The sequence below is a fragment of the Acartia tonsa genome, chromosome 13 (assembly GCF_053477335.1).
Source record: "Acartia tonsa isolate MP-2025a chromosome 13, ASM5347733v1, whole genome shotgun sequence".
In the NCBI taxonomy this organism is placed as follows: Eukaryota; Metazoa; Arthropoda; class Copepoda; order Calanoida; family Acartiidae; genus Acartia; species Acartia tonsa.
In genome coordinates, this window is record NC_137272.1 from 1,019,385 (window position 1) to 1,042,035 (window position 22,651).

At 33.1% G+C, this 22,651-nt stretch overlaps 2 protein-coding genes across 2 annotated transcripts in view; one reads left to right on the forward strand and one right to left on the reverse strand.

The window, feature by feature from the left end:
- Mekk1 (mitogen-activated protein kinase kinase kinase 4) overlaps nt 1-22,651 on the reverse strand; it is a 142,416-nt gene that overhangs the window by 1,965 nt on the left and 117,800 nt on the right. The window contains exons 58-66 of the mRNA XM_080146397.1: nt 5,742-5,847; nt 4,832-4,961; nt 4,160-4,231; nt 3,816-3,896; nt 3,218-3,290; nt 2,944-2,993; nt 2,282-2,401; nt 1,912-2,002; nt 244-306 (exon numbers count right to left, since the gene is read on the reverse strand). Of these exons, the coding sequence (XP_080002523.1) occupies nt 244-306; nt 1,912-2,002; nt 2,282-2,401; nt 2,944-2,993; nt 3,218-3,290; nt 3,816-3,896; nt 4,160-4,231; nt 4,832-4,961; nt 5,742-5,847 (786 nt within the window). The remainder of the gene's footprint in view (nt 1-243; nt 307-1,911; nt 2,003-2,281; nt 2,402-2,943; nt 2,994-3,217; nt 3,291-3,815; nt 3,897-4,159; nt 4,232-4,831; nt 4,962-5,741; nt 5,848-22,651) is intronic.
- On the forward strand, nt 7,500-22,536 carry LOC145335477 (fibroleukin-like). The gene is made up of 19 exons (XM_080181238.1): nt 7,500-7,577; nt 8,360-8,421; nt 8,865-8,940; nt 9,371-9,454; nt 9,873-9,996; nt 10,452-10,518; nt 13,797-13,844; nt 14,167-14,217; nt 14,809-14,896; nt 15,135-15,190; nt 15,581-15,671; nt 16,059-16,120; nt 16,507-16,554; nt 17,245-17,331; nt 20,536-20,612; nt 20,836-20,912; nt 21,533-21,594; nt 21,679-21,719; nt 22,430-22,536. Exons 1-19 carry the CDS (start codon nt 7,500-7,502, stop codon nt 22,507-22,509), a joined length of 1,359 nt encoding a protein of 452 aa, XP_080037364.1. The 3' UTR covers nt 22,510-22,536.

Genomic DNA, 22,651 nt, shown 5'->3' on the forward strand with positions numbered 1-22,651 from the left:
CAAAGGACTCACCAAAATAAAAAGAAACATGTCCAGGACCTATATATTCCAAATTCCATAAAAAGACTAAAGGTTTTTAGCCACAAGTATAACTTAAACTAAAAAAATAAGGTATTTAAATGAAACTTTGATAAAAATATTGGAAACTCTTTTTTTCGTGCACAGACATAAAACCTGATAGAATATTATTTTCAGATGAAAAAAAATCAATCAAAACTTCAAATATGTTAAAACTTTGGGTACCTTCTTCATCTTCATAAATCTTTGTGAACTGATGATTGAGCAAATCTTCGGCACTTGCACGTTCTAGGTTATCATTAACCATTACTACTTTCATCAGAGTGAAAGGGGACAATGGGCTGTTTATTACAGTGGTACCCAAAGTTTTACAATAACCTTTTTCCTTATTCATTGGCACAACAACTTTAGAGACTTTTACTGAATTTTGATTGGTTGATTTATTAAGTTGAATGTTAAACGTTTCAACCATTAATTTTAATCTATGGAAGGGGTAAATTTTTGTGTCATCATTGGGAATGTACATAAATTTATCAGCCATTGACTTATCCCTTTAGATCCCTGACTTTCATCTTTTTAATTTAGAATGCCAGTCATAAGTATGTTTTATAAGAAGAATGAAAACTTCTCAGCTGCTAGTGAAGATGTAAGAAATAGCTTTGTAAATTATAATAGTACCATAAGAAACACGATTTCGCATTTGTTAGCTTAAAACTTTGGGTACTTTTTATAAAATCGTGAACAGTTGGTTTAAACTGGCAGTGTATTTTACTGTACCTTAATTTGTCACTCCGTCTGTCTTAATCGTTATTGAGAAAATTATACTTTTAAAATAAATTATCGCCTCCTACATAAGATAGCTTCTATATTTACTTTTCTAAAACTATTCTTATATAAAACTAACAGGATCTGTGTCCATCTGTCTGTATGTATGACTGTACCGATGGATCTCTGTAACTGCTGAACCAATATGGTTCTCCTTTAGAGCATAGCTTCTTATGGGATCTTGGACAAAGTAGCTTCGGACAAAGTAGCTTCAGGACAAAGTAGCTTCAGGACAAAGTAGCTTCAGGACATTTACTTAAGAAAAGTAGCTTCTTAAAGAAAAATTATTCTCCAATAGTAATAAAGGTCATGGCCGCAGCGCTCGGCCCCCTGGCCTGCCTAGCCGCGGGCGCTCGGCTCCCTAGCATATAACCTAACCTAACCTAATCTATGTTAGCCTCAGGACATTTATTTAAGTAAAATATCCTCAACTGTTAATACATAGGTGGTTTGGAATTTCGTGGATTTTATTAAAAGTGGTCTGTAGATTTTTATAATTTTTAATATTGTTTTTACAATTTTTAAAATGATGTTTTTACAAATTTTAGGTTAGGTTAGGTTATAGGCTAGGGGGCCGAGCGCCCGCGGCTAGGCAGGCCAGGGGGCCGAGCGCTGCGGCCATGACCTTTATTAACAAAGGAGGCTACTTTGCCCGAAGCTACTTTGTCCAAAGCTACTTTGTCCTAAAGCTACTTTGTCCTGAAGCTACTTTGTCCTGAAGCTACTTTGTCCTGAAGCTACTTTGTCCGAAGCTACTTTGTCCGAAGCTACTTTGTCCAAGATCCTTCTTATAGGTCCTTGGAAGGTTTACAACTATTTTGGGGAGGGTACCACCACTTAATCAAGATAAATCGCCCCTAGAAAAAATGAATCCCCAAATTTTTTTTTACTTTTACTTTTTAAAAATACCATTGAAAAAATTGTCGATACTCCCCCCCCCCTGACCCCAAAAAATTGTTTAACTTTTCTTTTTAAAATACAATGGAAAGTGGTTGAATTTATATCCCCCCCCCCCCTTAAGGGCCCCTAGAGGCGTAGCTGATCTGAAGCTGTTGTTGTAATGGTTTCCTGTAGGATCATGAACAAAAACTTGTTGTAGAAATTCTTTTCCTTCCTCTGACAGAGTCTCTGGAATTTCAGGGGTCTCACCCATACCAACCTACAAAAATAAAGAGTTTAATTCTTGTTTAAAGTGGGACAGTTTTCTTTTGCACTGCGATACTATTTTTGTGTAATCTTTCATATTTTCTGTGTTATTGTTGATAAGGTACTTTAGGTCAGGTTAGGTTAGGATCCAGCTGGGCAACAGGGGTTAGGCTTGACAAAAAAAACTTTCCCCTCTCTCCTTTAATTCATAAATACCTGTATTTTTTTTACAGTCAGGTACGTCTTTCTCATGTATTCTGTTCTATGTGATTTTTTTTTACATTCTACTGACCTTAAACATAATCTGATAATTGCTCTCTAGCTGGGCCCAAGGCCTGCGCCCAGTTGCCATCTCAATGACCACACATCCCAGTGACCATATGTCAGCTGACCGCCCGTGGCCCTCGGTCATATTCCTGCCAGCAGCGGTCATTTTATTCTGGTTTGTTTTAAAATATTTTGGAGCAGGAATACATAAGGGGTATCATTATGATTAAAATATATAATATTATTGGTAGAAAAGTTTGGATACTTCTAGACTCGAACAAAACAATCAAAATTAAATAGAGTACCCAAAGGTTTTGAACCAAATAATATGATAACTTTGGGTACCCTACCAGTGTAATTTACAGTCTATGACTATTTAAAGAAATGACTCCTTCAATGTTTGGAATTTGTGTAATTATTGACAGGGATCTAAAGGGATAAGACAACAGCAGATAAATTAATGTGCATCCCCAATAATGATAAGACAAAATTACCCCTTCTGTAGCCTTAAATTAGTGGTTGAAACGTTTGAACACTCAACTTAATAAACCAACCAATCAAAATTCACTCAAGTCCCCAAGGTTGTTAAGCCAACGAATAAGAAAACGTTATTATAAATCTTTGGGGACTATTGTAATAAACAGCCCATTGTCCCCTCTTTCTCTAAAAATATAAATTCTGAATAAAATTCCTGGTAAAAACTTCAGGTGCCATGTAAGCCTGGGTCCCAACAAAACCTAGAAAATAGATTTATTATTTCTTCGATCGTACACCAGATTTTGAATTTCTATAATAAAGTTATCTCTGTAGCAGGCTAAAATAATGATCTTCCCGATCCCCCTCCTTTACCCCATCCCCTCCCCTCCTAATTAAAAAACGGCCCGACAAATAAATGCAAGGGGATATTGCAACCTAAATTATTCTCCTGCCATAATATTCAGGTATATTTTACAACAATTACCTTGTAATTCCCCAGGCATAGTGGTGTGAGCCTTGATCTTCACAGCACAGCCAAAATCTCCAAGTTTCAGGTTCTAAATCAATATAACATTTGGGTGCTTCACCTCTAGGTGCATTGAGATTAAAGGACCCTTCCCCCCTACATATTAAAAATAAATTTCTAATAGTTTTAGGTCCTAAAGCAATATAACACTTGGTGCTTTCCCTTAAAGTGCCTTGCGAGCACAGAACCCCCCCACCCACTCCACCCCTATCCTTTATATAAAGTAAAAAAATTTTGTCTTTAGCTGAATTGATTTGGTTCTTCTTTACAGTGAACCTTATTATAGGTCATTCGATGGTTTGAGGCTATAATTTTAAAAAAATATTTAGGTAAGGGTATGGTTTAAGGATATTTACCAAAGCAAGGGGCGGGTGTGATTTTTTTCTTTATCCCTAAATTTGTTGGGGCCTAAAATTTCAATTAACATTTCTCTTAAACACAGGAAGTATACAGAGGACATTATATTTTACTAATTGTCCTTTCCCCTTTCACTGCACCCAAACTATAACATTGAACCTAAGTTTAACTTAGCAGCTAATAGAATAGTGATACATACCCTCATTTCATCTGTTAGAAATATGTTTGCTCCTTTTATATCTCTGTGCACTATTCCATGTTCATGTAGACATGCCACAGCCTAAATAGATAGATTATTAGTTAATATATTATATCGTTTTATAGACAGCTTTCCGCGGCCCTTAAAAGAAAAATTATAAGATTAAAGCCAGCTTTGTTTGCCCTAAGGGACCGAACAAAACTGCTATTAATTTTACGATTTTTATTTTAATATTCGTGGAAAATTGTCTGCAATACGATGCTATACACTATTTTTCAGTATGGCTAAGAACCGGCTCTACTCCAGCGGATATTAATTGGTTTCGAAGCCATACTGGAATATACCTCTAATAATTGTCTAGTATATCTCCTGACTAAAGATTCCTCTAATCCAGATTCTGTGCTTGTAACAAATGCCTAAAACAAGAACAATTTATTCCACACAATCAAATTGTGGGGGTAATTAAAGTTTTTATGGAGTGGACTCATTTAGGGAAGAGACAATGGACATTGCACAATAAAATATACTACCAGTACTAACTTATTAACATGGTCTCTCATTCGTATGCTTAAAACCTTTGGATACTTTTATTAAAGTTTGAATGGTTGATTCAAACTTGCAGTATCAAAATTTAAAATCTACAGAGGTGGTAGTTTGTTTGTTATCATTGGGTCTGTACTGTACATCAATTTTAATTTGAGTCCCATTTCTTATTCCTTTAGATCCCTTTATTTCATGCAAATAGTTTGGGTCCTAATTCAAGTTTAAAGGAGTGATTTGTCAGGAATCTAAAGGAATAATGGGCCGATAAATGGATGTACATCCCCAATGATCAAACAAAAAATTACCCCTTCTGTAGTTAACACTTAGTGGTTGAAACGTTTGAACACTCAACTTAATAAACCAACCAATTAAAGTTAAAAAGTAAAGCCAACGAATAAGAAAACGTTTAAGTAAAACTTTGGGGACTAGTGTAATAAAAAGCCCATTGTCCCCTTTCTCTCTCTGACATTTACCTCTAGAGTTCCCTCGGGACAATACTCCATGAAGATCAACATCTCCTCCCTGTGGACCTCAACTCCAAAATGATTAATAAGATGGGGATGGTGGATTGACTCAAATATTCTCAACTCGTCCGCTACATTCCTAAATAAATGAATTGATGTATATTAGGTTGCTATTCCTTCCGTCTTTTATTGGTCAGTTTATTCAGCCAGTAGAAAGGAAGGAATAGTAACGTTGTTTGTGTATAGTCCCTTTCGTGGCAACGCACCTTAAGGGGTGTTCTTTTTAATTTTCACAGTATGTTTTCTCCTATTTCTAGCCCCTGCTGGGCCAATTGGCTAACCCTGTGGGACAATCACCTAACCCAATATGACCTAACCTAAAATAACCTATAAAAATCCATTTTAAAACTTCGACGAATCGCCCCTTAAGGCGCGTTACCACGAAAGGGACTATTCCCCGTTGATTTAGTCTGCTACAAGTTTCACTTGTATTTGGAGTACAATCGGTGTAAGATCCAAGTAATAATAAATCCATTACTAAATTATACGAAGTTTATTTGTAATTTTGACAAGTTAATATCGTCCTATCGAATTCGGAGTTCATACAAAGATTCATGCATCAATTAGGTATAATCTTTGAAGCAAAGTATTTAGGTATATTATTATTGTAAGGAAGTCTGTGCATCTATTTCAATATAAGAATTTTTGGCTTGTTTATGACTTTATTATTTGTGGAAAATTGTCTACATTACGAAACTATACATAATTTTTTCAGAATGGCTTAGAACCAGTTCTAATCCAGTGGATAAAAATATATATCGGTTTTGAAAACATACTTTAAAATGGACACACTATTGAGATGTCATGTAGTGTAATTTATTTTCCAACACCCCCCAGACAACTAACAAAAGTTACTTACTTGAGCGTTTTATGATCGTTGGGTTGCAGCGGGATTTCTTTCATGGCCATTATATCACCAGTCTCGTTGTTAATGGCAGTGTACACCTTTCCAAAATGGCCTTGTCCTAAAAAAAAGTAATAGGTTAATGTTTAGGCTACTACATGGATCTAAAGGGATAAGACAATGTCCGATAAATTGATTTATATCAACAATGATGATACACTAAATTACCACTTCTGTGGTTTAAAATTAGTGGGTGAAACGTTTGAACACTCGACTTAATGAATTCAAGTCCCCAACGTTGTTAAGCCAACGAAAAAGAAAACGTTATTATGAAAATTTGGGGACTAGTGTAATAAACAGCCAATTGTCCCCTCTCTCTCTGGCCTAAATGATTAATTAATTAATGTTCGCAAATATCATAACTTATATAAATACTTTGCTACTAAAATATATTTAAAATGTAATGCACTGTAAATGTCAAGGTTCTAAAGGGATAAGACAATAGCCTATAAATTGATGTATAAATCCCAAATATCCCAAATGATGATACAAAAATTACCCCTTACCCCTGTCGAGTAGTTGAAACGTTTGGAAACTCAACTTAATAAACCAACAACTCAATTTTAAGTCCCCAAAGTTGTGAAGCCGAAGTGTAAGACAACGTTATCATAAAACTTTGGTGACTAGCGTAATAAACAGCCAATGTCCCCTCCCTCCCTGACTATTAATATTCATTATAAGAAATGAGATATAAAATAGGACTAGTTTGAAATTAGGTTAAGCAAAAGATATATATAGATAATATGTACTAGATTTATATTTGTAAATATGCAGAGAAAGGGGATATTGGGCTGTTTTTTACACTGGTCCCCAAAGTCTTATAATAACATTTTCTTATTCATTGGCTTCAAAATCTTGGGGACTTTTAATGAATTTTGATTGGTTGGTTTGTTTAGTTGAGTGTTCAAATATTTAAACCACAAATTGTACTCTACAGAAGGGGTAATATTGTGTATCATCATTTTGGATGTGTTTAAATATCTCGGCCATTGTCTTATCCCTTTAGATCCCTGGCTAATTTTATATTTGTTAATATCAGTCTGATATCAGTTGTTAAGTGACAGTTCTTTAAAGCAGACAAAATATAATTAAAATAAGATAAATACTTCACTTTACAGTTATAAGAAAACAAGGATGGCCACATCCATAAGTAGCGAAGCATAACAAACATAGATGGAAAAACAGACAAAGTGATTTATAAAGCAGATGTTCAGTTGATCAGGAATCTAAAGGGATAAGACAATGGCCGATAAAAATGACGCACATCCCCAATTAAGATACACAAAATTACCCTTCCTGTAGATTGCAATTAGTGGTTGAAACGTTTTGACACTCGACTTAATGAAACAACCAATCAAAGCTCATTAAAAGTCCACAAAGATGTAAAGCCAACGAATAAGAAAACGTATTTTAAAATTTTGGGGACTAGTGAAATAAACAACCCTATGTCCCCTCCCTCCCTGTCAGTTGATAAAACAATAAGTTTGATGTCTTTTAAAGCTTCAACGACAAACATACGGACAAAACAATGCACTAGATACACACAGGCTATAGGAATCTTCACTGAAAATTTCAGCTGTATATCTTATATAGTAGACGAGAAAATTGCATTCTCCTCTTAGCGTTACAGACTTACTGACAGACTGTCAGATAAAATGCATTTCTTATCAATGCTTTACCAAAATGTAATTATATTATTTCTTCTTACAGAAAATGTTTTTGACCAAATGTACAGTAATAATATTATTATTTGAATCAGTGATAACTCAATATTCTGGCTTTGATAGTAGAGTAAGTAAATACCTAAAGTTTCATAAAAGGGACTGTACACGAAAAAAAAAATCATATTTGATTATCAAACCTGATATATTCATAATATCTCAAAATCGAAAAATCAAGACATAAATCCTCGATATTTTTAATAATAGGACATTTTTGTTGTTCAATATAGCCAAAGATGCTTATAAAATGTTAAAGTTTGATAACCAAATACGAAATTTTTACATGCACAGTCCCTTTAACATGTATTATACTTGTCAATTAAAATTGTTTTTGAAGAAATTTCTGATCGATCCCCTTTCATTCGACTGTTATTTGCTTAAGTACCCAAAGTTTTTTATTCAAACTTTCTCATTCCTTTGCTTTAAAACATTTACTTTTGTCAAAAGGAACTATCCACGAACGAGAGTAAGTGATTCTAAGCACCTTCCAGCATTAATCCATAGTATTTTTTTAGTGATTATACTAGGTTTATGTTTAATATTTAGTTTATCAACTAAAAACTTGGGTTTTACCATGTTTTTCTATGAAAAAAAAAGCTTTGAAATGTAAATCGTTTTTTGATGCAATATCATCAAATGCTTTCTTGAGTATATTCACTAAAAAAATACTATGGATCAATGCTGTAAGGTGCTTGGAATCACTTGTTTTCGTTCGTGGATAGTTCCCTTTTGATTGGTTGCTTCAATCTAATAAGTGACTGTACAGACGTTTCAACCAATTATTTCATTCTACATAGGAGTAATTTTTTTTGTCTATTGTCTTATCCCCTAAGATCCCTAATTTTACTGTAGGACCCAAATGCTATAACCCTATTGCATCAGAGTACAACACAAGTGAACAGCGTAGCTGATAGGTAACATTTTGTATCGCAGATACTCTTCAATTAATGAATGTTAGTATGTCTCTATTTTAGCAAAAAAATTTCAAAATTGAAAAAAATCATAAGAGGTTAACGCCCTTCTTCTCTTAAAGAAACTACTTACAAGCGAAGCTTCTCTATAATTTGAAATGTACGAGACCATCCGTCCGTCTGTAAGTAGGAAAAGGAATGGGGGAACTTTATTTTCTCATCTGCGCTTAAGCAGAAATTTTGGGTGCAAATTCCCTGAATTAATGAGAATCCTATATATTATTTACTTCGCCCATTATATAGGCTTTTGTAATTTCCTAAATAGATACTAATTATGGTCACTGAACATCTGTTCTATAACTCACTTTATTGGTTTGCCAATCACTATATTCTTATGCTTCGCTTCTTATTAATGTTGTCATCCTTGTTTTGATATATATTTTTAGGCTTATAGAAGTAGAAACTATTGTGAGAAAGTTATCAGCTCAACTCACAATTCTAGAAGGATCTATTGGTCGTCAGGTTTGTATCTATTTTTTTTGTTGAAAAAATATAATTACGTCAAATAAAAGATTAGATTCGTAAGATCAAGTATGGGGGAAAATTGAAAATCAGGTAAATTTTAACAAATATGACTTCCCCCCCCCCCCCCTCAATAAAAAAAGATTTGTCCATGGAAATTTTTTTTTTGGAGGGGGGGGGGGTAGTTATACAAAATTTTGGCACCCTACTTGAACCAATTAACCAAGAAATAAGGTATAGCCAACAAGTGAAATAAAATAATATTTAGGGTCAGATAAAAAGGTCGTCAATCTACGAAGCGTTGTCCCCCAAAATCACAAAAAAATGCTGAAATTAGGAAATATTTTTTAAAATTAATTTTACTAAGTTGCAGCTGCAATCTACAACTCCATCAGATTTTTAATTTCGAAATAAAAGAATAATAATTAAGGAAGGAGTTGAAAATGCAGAAAAATTAGAGATGAAACGCCAACTTGGTATCGTTTTCTCAAAATTAGAAAATATTGATTTTGATGTAAGTACAATTTTACTAGGACAACCATGTACTGTACATTCGTAGCGCTAACAGCAACATTTCTAAGAATCTTTTCGTTAAAGGTATTTTTATTAAATACTAGAGGCTTCGTTCCTCAAGGCCTCTAAGGACAACTTGACGGAGGTGTTTGGAAAATATCTACCAACCTCTTTCCATTTTTAGTTTATAAAAAAATATTGGGTGGGCGATTTCTCTCGATAGGGTTGAGATACTATACCCTTCCCAAAAATAGTTACAAACCTTCCCTTGACTTATAAGAAGCTTTGCTGTAAAGGAAAACCATTTTAATCCAGCGTTAAGCGAAATCATAAAGGTACACACTTTAAAGACGTACATCCTTTTACTTTCATGTAAGGGTTAATAAAGTTTTACTCAATCATTTGAAAATATATTTTAGATTAGTGGATTCTCATCAGATTTGGACACCATTCAGAAAGATTTAGAATTTCTAAAGAAAGGCTTCAATGGCCTGTTTGATTTGATACCAAATACAAGCGGAGCTCCTGTACAATGTCAAACAGGTGAAATTACATCCAGGGATCTTATAGGATAAGACAATGGCCGATAAATTGAAGTACACACCCAATGATAATAAACAAATTTACCCCTATTGTAAATAACCATTAGTGGTTGAAACAATTGGACACTCAAATTTATAAACCAGTCTTTAAAACTTTAATAAAAGTCCCCAAAGTTGTCGAGTTGTTAACAACGCATTATTATGAAACTTTGGAACTGGTATAATAAACCGCCTAATGTCCCCTCCCTCCCTCCTTGCACAATTACTCTTCTGCATACAAAATTTATATTATGAAATGAAAAACCGCTGAAATACAGTGTTAAGCATTTAAGCAGCCAATGTTTTTATGATTATTTTTGATATATGATATCTTACAAAGCAGACGTGAAATCTTATAGTTATACATACATACAAACAAACAAAAAAATGAAAATATAAATTAAAATTTTTGTTTAGATAGTGATTCCAGCCAAAAGTCTGGTAGAGAGTCGAGAATACTAACCTCTGTTATTAAGCAACTACAAGGAATGACTTTATTTTTTTTTAATTATTTTTTTTTGTAGGAATCTAAAGCGATAAGAAAATGGCCAATAAAGGGGGGGGGGGGGTTAATGCAACCATCTCAAATTTCAGATCGAAATTCGAATTCTAAGTGCCATTTAATCATTGATTACGAGATGGTTGCATTAAACCCCCCCCCCTTAATGTACAACCCAAATGATGATAAAAAAATTTAACCCTTCTGTACATTAATATAGTGGTTAAAACCTTTGAACACGCAACTTAATGAATCAACCAATCAAAATTCACTGTCTCCAAAGTTTTTAAGACAACTTTGGGGACTAGTGTGTGCGCCACATAAATCCGGACTTTTTTTAAACGGCCATAGCGCCAAAACTACTTGACCAATCAGGACGTTTGACCCCACTATAAAAAGCTTAGGTAATGACCTTGTTGCCCATGAAAATCTTTGGACGATGGAGGACGTGTACTCCGAGCTGGCCGCGCATATGTTCAACAAGGCAGATTCGAATTGCGCAGATAAATTACCGTAGATTTATGACTTGGGCCTACTAAATTTGACCTGTAGGTGAGATGGACTAATGAAACTTGCTGGAGATACTATCAGATACCTAGTGAAAACACTAGAAAAAGAGTTCTCTATCCCAGCTGACTTGGCTGTAGTACTCCGACAAAGTGGATCGTGGTAAATTTTAAGATGTCAAAAACGTCAAAAATCTTGAAAATTTCTCGGTTCTTGACTTCAGGGGCCCATATGGAAACTTGAAACTCGTTTTAGACTACGTATTGCGCTGATAACCCTATCTTAATCTTCGTGCCATTTTTAAAAAAGGTATAAAACGTTGTTCTAGCTTAACTGTAGCCCAAATGAGAGCCGCCGTGTCAAAGGGTAGCTTTAAAGATAGGTTAATTTGGATCCTGCTGTTACTCACTCCTTAAGGAGATGTGGTCTCCCATCAGCCCCGATCTTAATCCAATGGACTTTTGGGCCTGGAGCGCCATTAAAGCATGAACCAATAGACGCGCCCATACCAAAAAGACCTCTCCCATTGCTCCTATCATGGAGAACTTCGCCTGCTTGAACAGGGACATGGTGGCCAGGGTCGGCGGGCGGTTAAGGGGGCGGGTAGAGGCGGTGATTGAGGCTGGCGGCGATTTTATTAAATAATCTAATAGTCATATACCTTGGTTGCTTCCCAGTTTTTAAAATTCAATAAAATCTTTAAAATTGACAATTTTATGTTTATTTGTTTAAAAATAAGAAAAAGTCCGGATTTATGTGGCGCACCCTGTAAATGGTCCCTCCTTCCCTGATTTTAGTGTCTCTATTTAAGATTGCAAATTTGAAGATAAAAAACATATTGTATCAAATATAAAATTTTGGTACTACGTCAAACCCTAGATACGTCAAACAGTAGATGCGACAAACGCTAAACAGACAAACAGTAGACAGACAAACCCTAGACACGACATACGCTAGATACGACAAACGCTAGAATGCGACAAACGCTAGAATATTGTATCAAATATAAAATTTTGGTACTGCGTCAAACCCTAGATACGTCAAACAGTAGATGCGACAAACGCTAAACAGACAAACAGTAGACAGACAAACCCTAGACACGACATACGCTAGATACGACAAACGCTAGAATGCGACAAACGCTAGAATATGACAAACACTAGATTTTTTCTAAAGGCGACAAACAATAGATACGACAAACGCTAGAATTAATCCTATTATATCTATAATACAAAGTAGAATGATCTCTGTCTGTCTGTCTGAAGCTTAAGATCTCGGTAACCGCTGAAACTCTTTAGGGAATATACCTAATGGTCCTGTGATGGTTTTAAGCTATTTTACTGGGGGATGAGACACTCCCCCCCCCCCCCCCAATAAAAAATTTATCAATCTCTTGGGGCAAATGTGCAGGGAAAGGACAATGATAGCAGAGCGAGAGGGGACAATGGACCCTTTATTACACTAGTCCCCAAAGTTTTATAAGAAGGTTTTTTTATTTGTTGAATAAATAACTTTTGTTACGTGAATGAATTTTGATTGGTTTATTTAATAAGTTGAGTGTTCAAACGTTTCAATTACTAATTTTACGCTATGTACATAGATTTTTCGGCAATTATCTTATCCCTTTAGATCCCTGCATTGATAGATTTTTGAATTTAGTATTTATGAACGAAAATAGCAATGAATATTTTATAAGTTTAAATTCTATCGTATGTCGCTTCTAGTGTTTGTCGCACTTTAAAAATTCTATCGTTTGTCGCGAAATTGAAAATTCTACTGTTTGTCGCAGTCTAGTGTTTGACGTATCTATTGTTTGTCTGTCTAGTGTTTGACGCATCTACTGTTTGTCTGTCTAGCGTTTGTCGCATCTACTGTTTGACGTATCTAGTGTTTGACGTAGTACCAAAATTTTAATGCTTAATTTAGGTTAAGTTAAGTAATGGTTAAAGGAGTACCACAAGAGAAGTACCCGTAAGGATATGACCCCCCAGGCCCGTTAGAGTAATCAACAAGGAGACAGTTATTTCTTGATTGATTAAGTTGAGTGTTTAAACGTTTCAACCACTAATTTAACTATACAGAAAGGGTTACTTTGTGTATAATTATGGGGATGTACATCATTTTATCGGCCATTGTCTTTTCCCTTTATATTTGGGAAAGGAAAGGATTCTTATTTTATTTAGTAAATGTTACCATGGTGGTTGTTCAATCGTAAAAATAATAAATTTACTTCCAAAAATCTAACCAATTAATTTTTCTTTCATCAAAAAGAAATTTAATTTTTACTTACTCTAAATAAATTCAAACTGTGTTAGTTTAATATAAATCAATTTTTAAAGCATATATTTAAAATTGATTAATAGATATAAAAATTAGGGATCTAAAGGGATAAGACTGATAAATTAATGTACATCCCAATAATGATATACAAAATTACCCCTTCTGTAGATTAAAATTAGTTGTTGAAACGTTTGATGACTTAACTTAATCAACCAAGAAATGACAGTCTCCTTGTTGATGACTCTAACCCTGGGGTGTCATATCCTTACGGGATACATGTCCTGTGGTACTCTTCTAACCATTACTTAACCTAACCTAAATTAAGCAATATGTTTTTTTTCTTCAAATTCAAATTAATACACCAACCAACCAAAGTCCCCAAGGAATTAGAAAACGTTATTATAAAATTTTAGGGACCAGTTAAAAAAAACAATTGTCCCCTTTCACTCTGTATTAAAATAAAAATATAAAATGTTAGGAAACGTGAAAAGCTTTAATATTGTGATGAATTCTTTACAAACAAGGTAACTTTAAATTAGGTTTCAAATATAGATAAGAAAAATTTCAGTATGGCTTCAAAACCAATTAATATCCGCTGGAATAAAACCAGTTCTGAGCCATACTACTAAAAAAATACTAGTTTTGTTAGCCCGGGATCTCGGCCCAAGAGGGCTATAAAACTGTAATTAATCTTGTAATTCTTTATTTTACTATCCGCGGAAAGCTGTCTATAAAACGATGCGATAACTAAAAATACCCACTTTCCCCAACCCCATAGTTTAATGTGTACAATATTTTACTATGTAGAAGTGTTTAGGTAATATGTTTTTAATGGTTATTTTTTAGCATGGTTTCTTTAAATGGAAAAGTTGATAATCTTCAAACTAGTAGAAACAGGTATATTTCTTAATAATAAATAAATATAATATATATTGATTTCAAATTAGGGAAATCAGCACTTTCCCTCTAAGAGCCTTGTAGAACACTGACACCCCCCTCCAACCTTCATTTAGAAATAGTTTAAATTTAGTTAGGAAAGTGGTATTTTTTTTATTTTGAGCTAGGTTAGGTAACTGCATTGAATTCCAGGTAGCCCTGCAGGGTTAGGACCCTTACCCCCCACAGGGATAAGTCAATAGAAAAAGAAATCACCTCTCCCTTAATTTTTGAATTATTTAAATTATGAAGAGGAAGGGGGGCTTTAGTGCTCTAAAGTCATTTTGTGGGAAAACATCCCATCCTCCCATTTTATTCTTACAATTAATGGCTAATTCAATCTTTAATACTAGCGGATGTGATCCTAGCATCTAGGGGCTCTGTATTCGAAATGGTATGGGAGGACAGAAAACCCTAAAACACTTCTAAAACAACCCAGGGACCCATGTGAAGCTTCCCCAAAAATGAGAACCCAATCGGTTCAGTAGTTATCGAAATCTTATACTAAAGACAATAAAACCTTACTACTTGATATGCTAATTATATGTTTAGTGATAAGAAAACCGATGATTCATCTATTAACTCTGACCAACTTGGACATATTGAACAATTGCTTCTCACCTTAGCCACCTCTATCAAGGTATCTGTTTTAGCTTCTGATAATTTTTCATTTTAATATTTGCACTAAACTGTCTAGGTATGATACAATGAAATTAATAACAAATGCAATAAATAACAAAAAAATCTAGAATAGCAGTTGAGAAAATCAAATTCCCCCCTCTAGCGTTTTGAACTGACATAAAGAAAAAGTAAAGTATAGAGTAGCCTCGCCACTGATAAATATCTGAAGCTTAAATTAAATTATTATAAATTGGCAGGTTTCTGAAACAGTCAAATCTTTACCAAGAGATTGCTCCAAGATTGAAAATTGGAGGTACAAATTATAATAATTAAAGCAAATAATTGAAAAAAATATATGAAATTAAAAATTGTATAGAAATACAGTGGTGTGTATTAAAATAAACAAAATAAAAATTAGCAAAATAAACTTTAGGGGTAGTGGTTTGTCTTAAACTCCACCAAATAATCTTAGCAAAATATTCTTAAGGTATTGGTGTGTACATAATTCCACCAAATAAACTTAGCAAAATAAATAAATTTGATTAGAGGTATTGGTGTGTACATAATTCCACCAAATAATAAAGTTTCTTAAGAGTTAAATGTGCATAAATCCACCAACTAAACTAAGCAAAATAAGATTTGTCTAGAGGTAGTGGAGTGTATACAATTCAACCAAATTTTTTAGCTAAAATAAATTGTTTAGGGGAAGTGGAGTTTATAAAATACAACCAAATCAACTGAACAGGCCAAAATTTGTTTTCTGTCAAGAAGATCAGGATTTAAATCATTGGACAGTTAGTATTTTATTTTATAACTATACATACATGTTGTATGATGGAAACGCAAAAGTGATTTTAAACCATGTATTGCAATGGCTATTATCATTAGTAGAGAAAAGAATTTGTAAGTCAATTCATTTAAATTCCAAAATTAACATAGTTGTGCGTTACCATTTAGTCAAAAGCTCTTATTAAGTCAAACTGTTCTTTATTTTGACCAAATGTATATAAATGAAATGGCTATAAATTGTCAATTTGACCTAATGATCGCATTTGACTAAACAGTTACACACAAATTAAAAATACAGGAAAAACATTATCCTTTACATGATTTCTTCCCCAATCATAACCTTCCTTTAGCTCATTCTCATTTTATGCAATATATAATAGATTCTGTATTAGGTTATCCAGAGAAGATCAAATGGAAAGGTACAATTCCATCAAAAAACTTTGGAAGAATACAGGTTAACTTGGGCCTTTTTAAAAAGTATTTTGTATTTTTTATTTCCCCTTAATGCCTCCCCCCCCCCTCCTTGTAAAGAATTATTTCTGATTTAATAAAAATACTAAATTCTAAAATATTCCCTTCACGAATAAAAAGATTTGAAAATGGGAAAAAGAGGTTTATCTCTTCTAGAATTTTTTCTAAAAACCTCGGTGTTATACCAAAAAAGGTTGCGCACTTGTTGATAACCCCTCCCCCCCTCTCGTATTTTTTCAATAAATAATGGGGTGGGTGTTCATTGTTCGACAGCTACTTTGAGGAAACCAACTGCAAGAAAACGCGAAATGCAGGAATTATTCAACTTTTTTTTTGTTGACAAAACTAATTAAAATATAATATTTATAGAACTGGGTTTGGTAATCCATGGGATGAGTATTGGTTAGGATTAGACAGGTAAATTAATGAATAAAAATCAAGAATCTAAAGGGATAAGACAATGGCCGATAAATTGATGATACACAAAATTACCTCTTCTGTATATTAAAATTAGTTGTTAAAACGTTTGAACACCCAACTTAATGAAACAACAAATCAAAATTTACTAAAGTTATTATAAAACTTTGAGGACTAGCGTAATAAACAGCCCATTGTCCCTTCTCTCACTCTGATATAGATTACGTCGATATTGTGGATTTTTGTTGTCAAATGAGGTTGCTAATATAGATTTATATTGGTCAATGCTTTCCTTTATGTTCAGGGGGAAGAAATGGGTGGTATCGTTTTTTACATTTTTTGTGTACAAGAACCAGTAAAATAATTTTTTTGTGTTACATTTTTGGGGAAAAAAGGGGTTAAACTATTTAGACTCCAGTGACCTCTACCTCCCTCGTAGAATTTAAAATATAGAAATTAATCAAGGGTGAGGGGATATTGAGCTGTTCATTACATTATTTCCCAAAATGGTTTTATTGGCCTAACAACTTTTGGGACTTAATTTCGATTGGTTGGTTGGTTCATTTAATCGACTGTTTAAACCATTGATTTTATTCTAAAGAAGGGATAATTTTATGTATCTACATCAATTTATCGTCCATTGTCTTATCCCTTTGGATCCCTGGAAATGAATAATTTTATTATGTTTAGTTTGAATGTATTGACTGAACTTTCCGAGGAAATATTTGATTTGAAAATTGAACTCACAGATTTTCATAATAAAACAGTTTTTATCAGGTTTCTATAATTTTATTTCATTGTATTTTAATTTCCAGTGTGGCTTTGAAACCGATAAATATCTGCTGGATTAGAACCGGTTTTAAGCCATACTGAAAGATCATTTACTAAGTATATTTGCGATTACTTTTATTCAATGAAATCTTCCAATTTTTAACATTTACAAAACGGCCTGCTTTATTGCATCAAGATCCATGACAGATCTATATAGGAAATAAACGTCTATAAATGAGCTCGAATCTTCCAAACGTACATCGTTCAAAACTCATAGTGCTTCAATGATCACTATTAAACTCTCATTGCCCAGAACGATAATACCCATTATTCTACTTTTTGCATCATAAATGCATTTTTTATATTCATGTTGCTATTTAAATAACATTGAAGTATTTGATTTGTATTAATAAAACAGAAAACTTAAGTTAATAATATAGTAAACATAGGAAAACTTAGTTTTATAATGAATTAATTCGTGCGACACTCCCCGTAATGCGGTCAGATATTAAACTAATCATTTTAACCCTTTCAGGACAAAAATTTTAAATGAAAAATATTAGAATTTTAATCTTTAAAAAAATATATAAAAATGAAGCAAAACGTTAAATCGTGTATTGTTACATTGGGTGTAAATATAAAACAAATTACTGAATAAATAAGTTAACAGATATTCGAAGACGTTAAAGTTGTAACTTATTATTTTGTTGAGTATGAAGAGAGGGAGAGTGAGAGTGAGAAGCAAGAGAAAGAGAGAGAGAGCGAAAGAGAGAGATTGGTGGAAGGAGAGAAAGAGAACGGAAGGAGAAAGAGAGACAGAGCGAGAGAGACAGAGAGAGAGAGGGGGGAGAGAAAGAGAACGGGGAGAGGGAGAAAGAATGACTCATTTAATTGAAGAAAAAGAGAATAAAATTTGTAAGGCAAAGAGCGACAGTAATTATTAATTATTAATTAAAAAGAGTAATTATCTCTGATAATTAATAAGATTAACAAGAATGACAAAATCCTTAAAAGAGAAACTCGATCAATTCTATAAAAGAAATTTAGAGTAATTGCACTTAACATGAAATATCTAGATTTACCAAAAATAGTAACTATATTATTTAATAGCTTAAAATTAAATACAAGATATTTTATTTGGACATACTAACGTCATGGTGATAGGGCAACTATGTAAAGCAATGGTAAAAAAAAATTTTACTTTGACTTCATTGCAGGACATAACAGTTTCAAGAATTTTATTGTCGAGTTTGAATTCAATAGGACAATTCTAATATGCCTAAATTAACAATCAGAACTATCTGTCAGTGACGTACGGATGGACAGACAAACCCCCACTGTAAAAAAGTTTTGCTTTTAACAAGAAATAGATCATTAACAACATTATACAACCCTTTTACCCCATTTCCTTCCCTCTTACTGGATGAATGAACTGACCAATAAATGAGGCCCATACTGGAAAGCTATGTAGGGAGTATTTACACAACTTTTCAGCCATTGAATAGCAAATGAGAAAATCACATTTTCCTCTAATCATAGCCAACAGACGAACGGAAGGACATTTTGAATTAAAGATAATCTTCGCTACTAAATGAAAATGAATTTTGCAAATGTGTCATTATAATCTTGATTAAAAATTTAAACCATCTAATTTTGATAGCAGCTGAGAAAACAAATATTTTAGCTATTAAAATATGAAATCTCGATCCAAGAGACTAATGGACCATGTGAATTATAGAGTAAGAAGGATAGTTTCAATTCCAGAATTTATTTTGCTCAGGGAAGGAGGGAACATTTGACTGTAAATTACACTGTAAACCAAAGTTTAGTAACCACTTTGACTAAAAAACTTGATCTGTGTTTCGTCACTTCTAAACAAGAAGTGTCCAAACTTTTCAATCAACAGAAGGCTTACCTTTATTTATCATCATGGGGGATGTAAAATAAATATAGTACATTATCTCCTAAGATCCATGAGTTTAAAAATCATCAACAAGGATGATAATATATCCACATGTAGCAACATTCCTAATTGTAAAAGTAAAAACACAAAAGCAAAAAGAAGGAAAAGGGGCATAACTGACAGAATGACGAACAATGATCAGTGCAGTGGTCATACAAATCTTCAAACAAAATATTAGCAGTCTTTGACATCAGAAAAAAAAGTTGTGTTTATGCAGTACTGATTGATCGACGGTTATGCGGGCAGAAGTGCATTGGTCTCAAAAAAAATTCAATCTTCTATGTTAAATAGCAGAGGGGAAAATAAACATTTTCCCTACAGTAATTTTAATAATTTCAAAGCACCATAGACAGAATAACGAAGAAGGTGAGAAATAAAACTTTTAACAAATAAATAAGGATGACAACATCCATAACTATAGAAGCTCTTGAATTAAAAAAATAAAAGGCAAAGCAAATGAAAGCAAAAATGGTGCACAACAGACAGACATAGTAAGTAATGATGCTTAGTGGTATTTGAATATTTACACAACATTTAAAAAGATTATCATTGATAAAAGCTGAAAAAAAATATTTTAGAGCATTAACGATAAATCGCCGGACAATGTTATTCATAGAGTAGAGGTGCATGGGTTAGCAAACATAAAAAAGCCTTTTGTCTTATCTCTGAAAGATCAGGCCCTAAACGAATTCTTAATTACCGGATTTTATTACTCTTATAATTGCATCAGCATTATACCCTTTCCCTACAGATATTTAATGTTCTCAATAGCATTACAGACCAGCGAACAACGTGAGCTGTAGGCTAGTATTATATAGTATCCAGTTTTTTTCGAAAATAAATGTACAATCATAATATTAAATCCAGTTTTGTGAGGCCGTCTCAGGGCTAACAAAACTAGTTTTAATCTTATAATTGTACTTTTTTATATCCGCGGAAAGCTGTTAATAATCCGATGCGATAGATAACCATTAAAGTTATAGCAAAGATTCTCTAAAATTAATAATATAAGCAATTCTATGTCTATTTTCTTTACTTAATTAACTTTTTGTTTTAATATTATACATTCTGCAATGAAATAAAACTTATTGTAAGGAATCCTAGGCTGTTTAGGTACAATGTCAGGCAAATTTTGCTATATCTCAACTTTAAGCGTTTGAAGTTTAACAGTTTGAATATTACTAATCATATCGATTCAGCAAGACATACTGTTAGCTTTATCTATCTATAATTATTAAATTTTACAGTTACAACATGTTTGGAGTATCAAACTTGAAGTCGGGACATCAAATTTCGTTGCTTGGAGATTATCAGGGGACTGCAGGTCAGTGAAACAATATTTTTAAAATCCTATGACATATGTGGTCTATAATATGTGTCTATGTCTTTTAAAAAAGATTTGCCGTGGTAGAGGGAGTAGAGTGTTTCGACAAGTTTGGGCTATAAAAAATTGGAGATTTTTGCCTGCTTCCTATCCATTTGCATAAAAGAGCCCCTAGATGCTAGGGATTCCGTCACTAGTATCATATTAATATTATTACTTTTAGGTGACTATTTAAAGGCTGGTATGGCATTCAAGACATCTGTAGGGGAGGATGATATTGATTGTTACACAGATGAAAAGGTCAGTAAGAGTAGATTCCAGGAATCTAAAGGGATAAGACAATGGACGATACATTGATGTATATGTATATCCCCAATGATTATACACAAAACTTTCCTGTCTGAAGAATACAATTAGTTGAAACGTTTGGACACCCAACTAAATGAACCAACCAGACAAAATCAATTCAATATCCCCCAAAGTTTTTAAGCCAACGAATACAAAACATTATCAAAATCTTTGGGGACTATATTAACATAACAAATGTCCCTCGGTCACTGAAATTTACTGCTAAAATTTCTCATTGGAAATAAACATGAATAATACTTGCTTATGAGTGTCTGTCTGTGTGTGAATTCGTGTGTTTAGTATGATCTCAGTAACTCATAAAGAAAGGCGTGTAGAAAGGGGGTGTAAACAGCCTCCTGCCAAAATAAATGGTGGTTGGATCAATGGATACACCCCCCTAAAACAGCCAAAGGGGAGTTTCAATATCAAAAAAAGTCACATCCCACTTAAATTTACCTACGTGCATATATTTACAAGTTAGAGGACGCTTTGGGGACTTTCAAGAATGTTGATTAAGTAGGGAGAACAATATAATAACACCCAGAACTAATCTCTAACTTATTTTTATTTAGATTGGTGGGTGGTGGTTCCCTGATAATCAATGCTTTTCAAAATTTGCCAACTTAAATGGAAGGTAAATTTTTAAATAATTAGTAAAAATTAAGCAGATATAAGTGATTTTAATACAATAACTTTGAAACTTTTCTTTTATTTACAGATATAATGAAAAGCCTTCTTCCGGAAAGCTAGAAGGAACAGGTATTTTAACATTTCCAGTATAGCTTCGAAACCGATTAATATCCGCTAGATAAGATCGAATTATATCTAGTTTTCTACGGATATAAAAATGTACAATAATAATCTTAAAACCAGTTTTGTTAGCCGATGCCTGTGGCATCTCGTAAATAACAAAACTGATTCTAATCCTATAACTGTACATTTTATATGCGCGGAAAGATGTTTATATAACGACGCGATAAATAAATATTACTAAGTTGAATATTATTGTTGACTTTCTTAAGTGAAAAGTATTTCAAGTTATTCGTCAACTACCCCCTTGTTTATGTTTTTTACCCAAACCTACTTAATAACTTTTCCTTAGTAAAATATCAAATTTTTCAACAATTTTAAATTGAATTTAAATGTTAACCATAACACCATTATATCATTTTTTAAAAAGGGTTAAAATTCAGGGATCTAAAGGGATAAGACGAAGGCCGATAAATTGATGTACATCCCCTATAATGATACACAAAAAGAATCCTTTCTGTAGATTACAGTTAGTAGTTAAAACGATTGGAATCTCAACTAAATGAACCAACCAATCAAAATGCATTAAAAGTCCCCAAAGTTGTTAAGCCAACGAATAAGAAATTATTTTAAAACTTTGGGGACTAGTGTAAAAAACAGCCCATTGTCCCCCCTCTCTTTCTCTCTCTCTCTCTGACATAATTATCCATGTTTTTAAGGAATATTCTGGAATGGATTTCACGGATCTGATTATTCTCTTCAACAAACTAAAATCATGATTAGACCGAAAACAATTTAATTTAAAAATAAAACAATTATAGAATTATCTGAATGTTTCTTTTTAAAAATAGTTATTTTTCGCATCATATTATAGACAGCTTTCCGCGGATATTAAAAAGAAAAAAACATTAAGATTAAAACTGTTTTGTTAGACCCAGGGG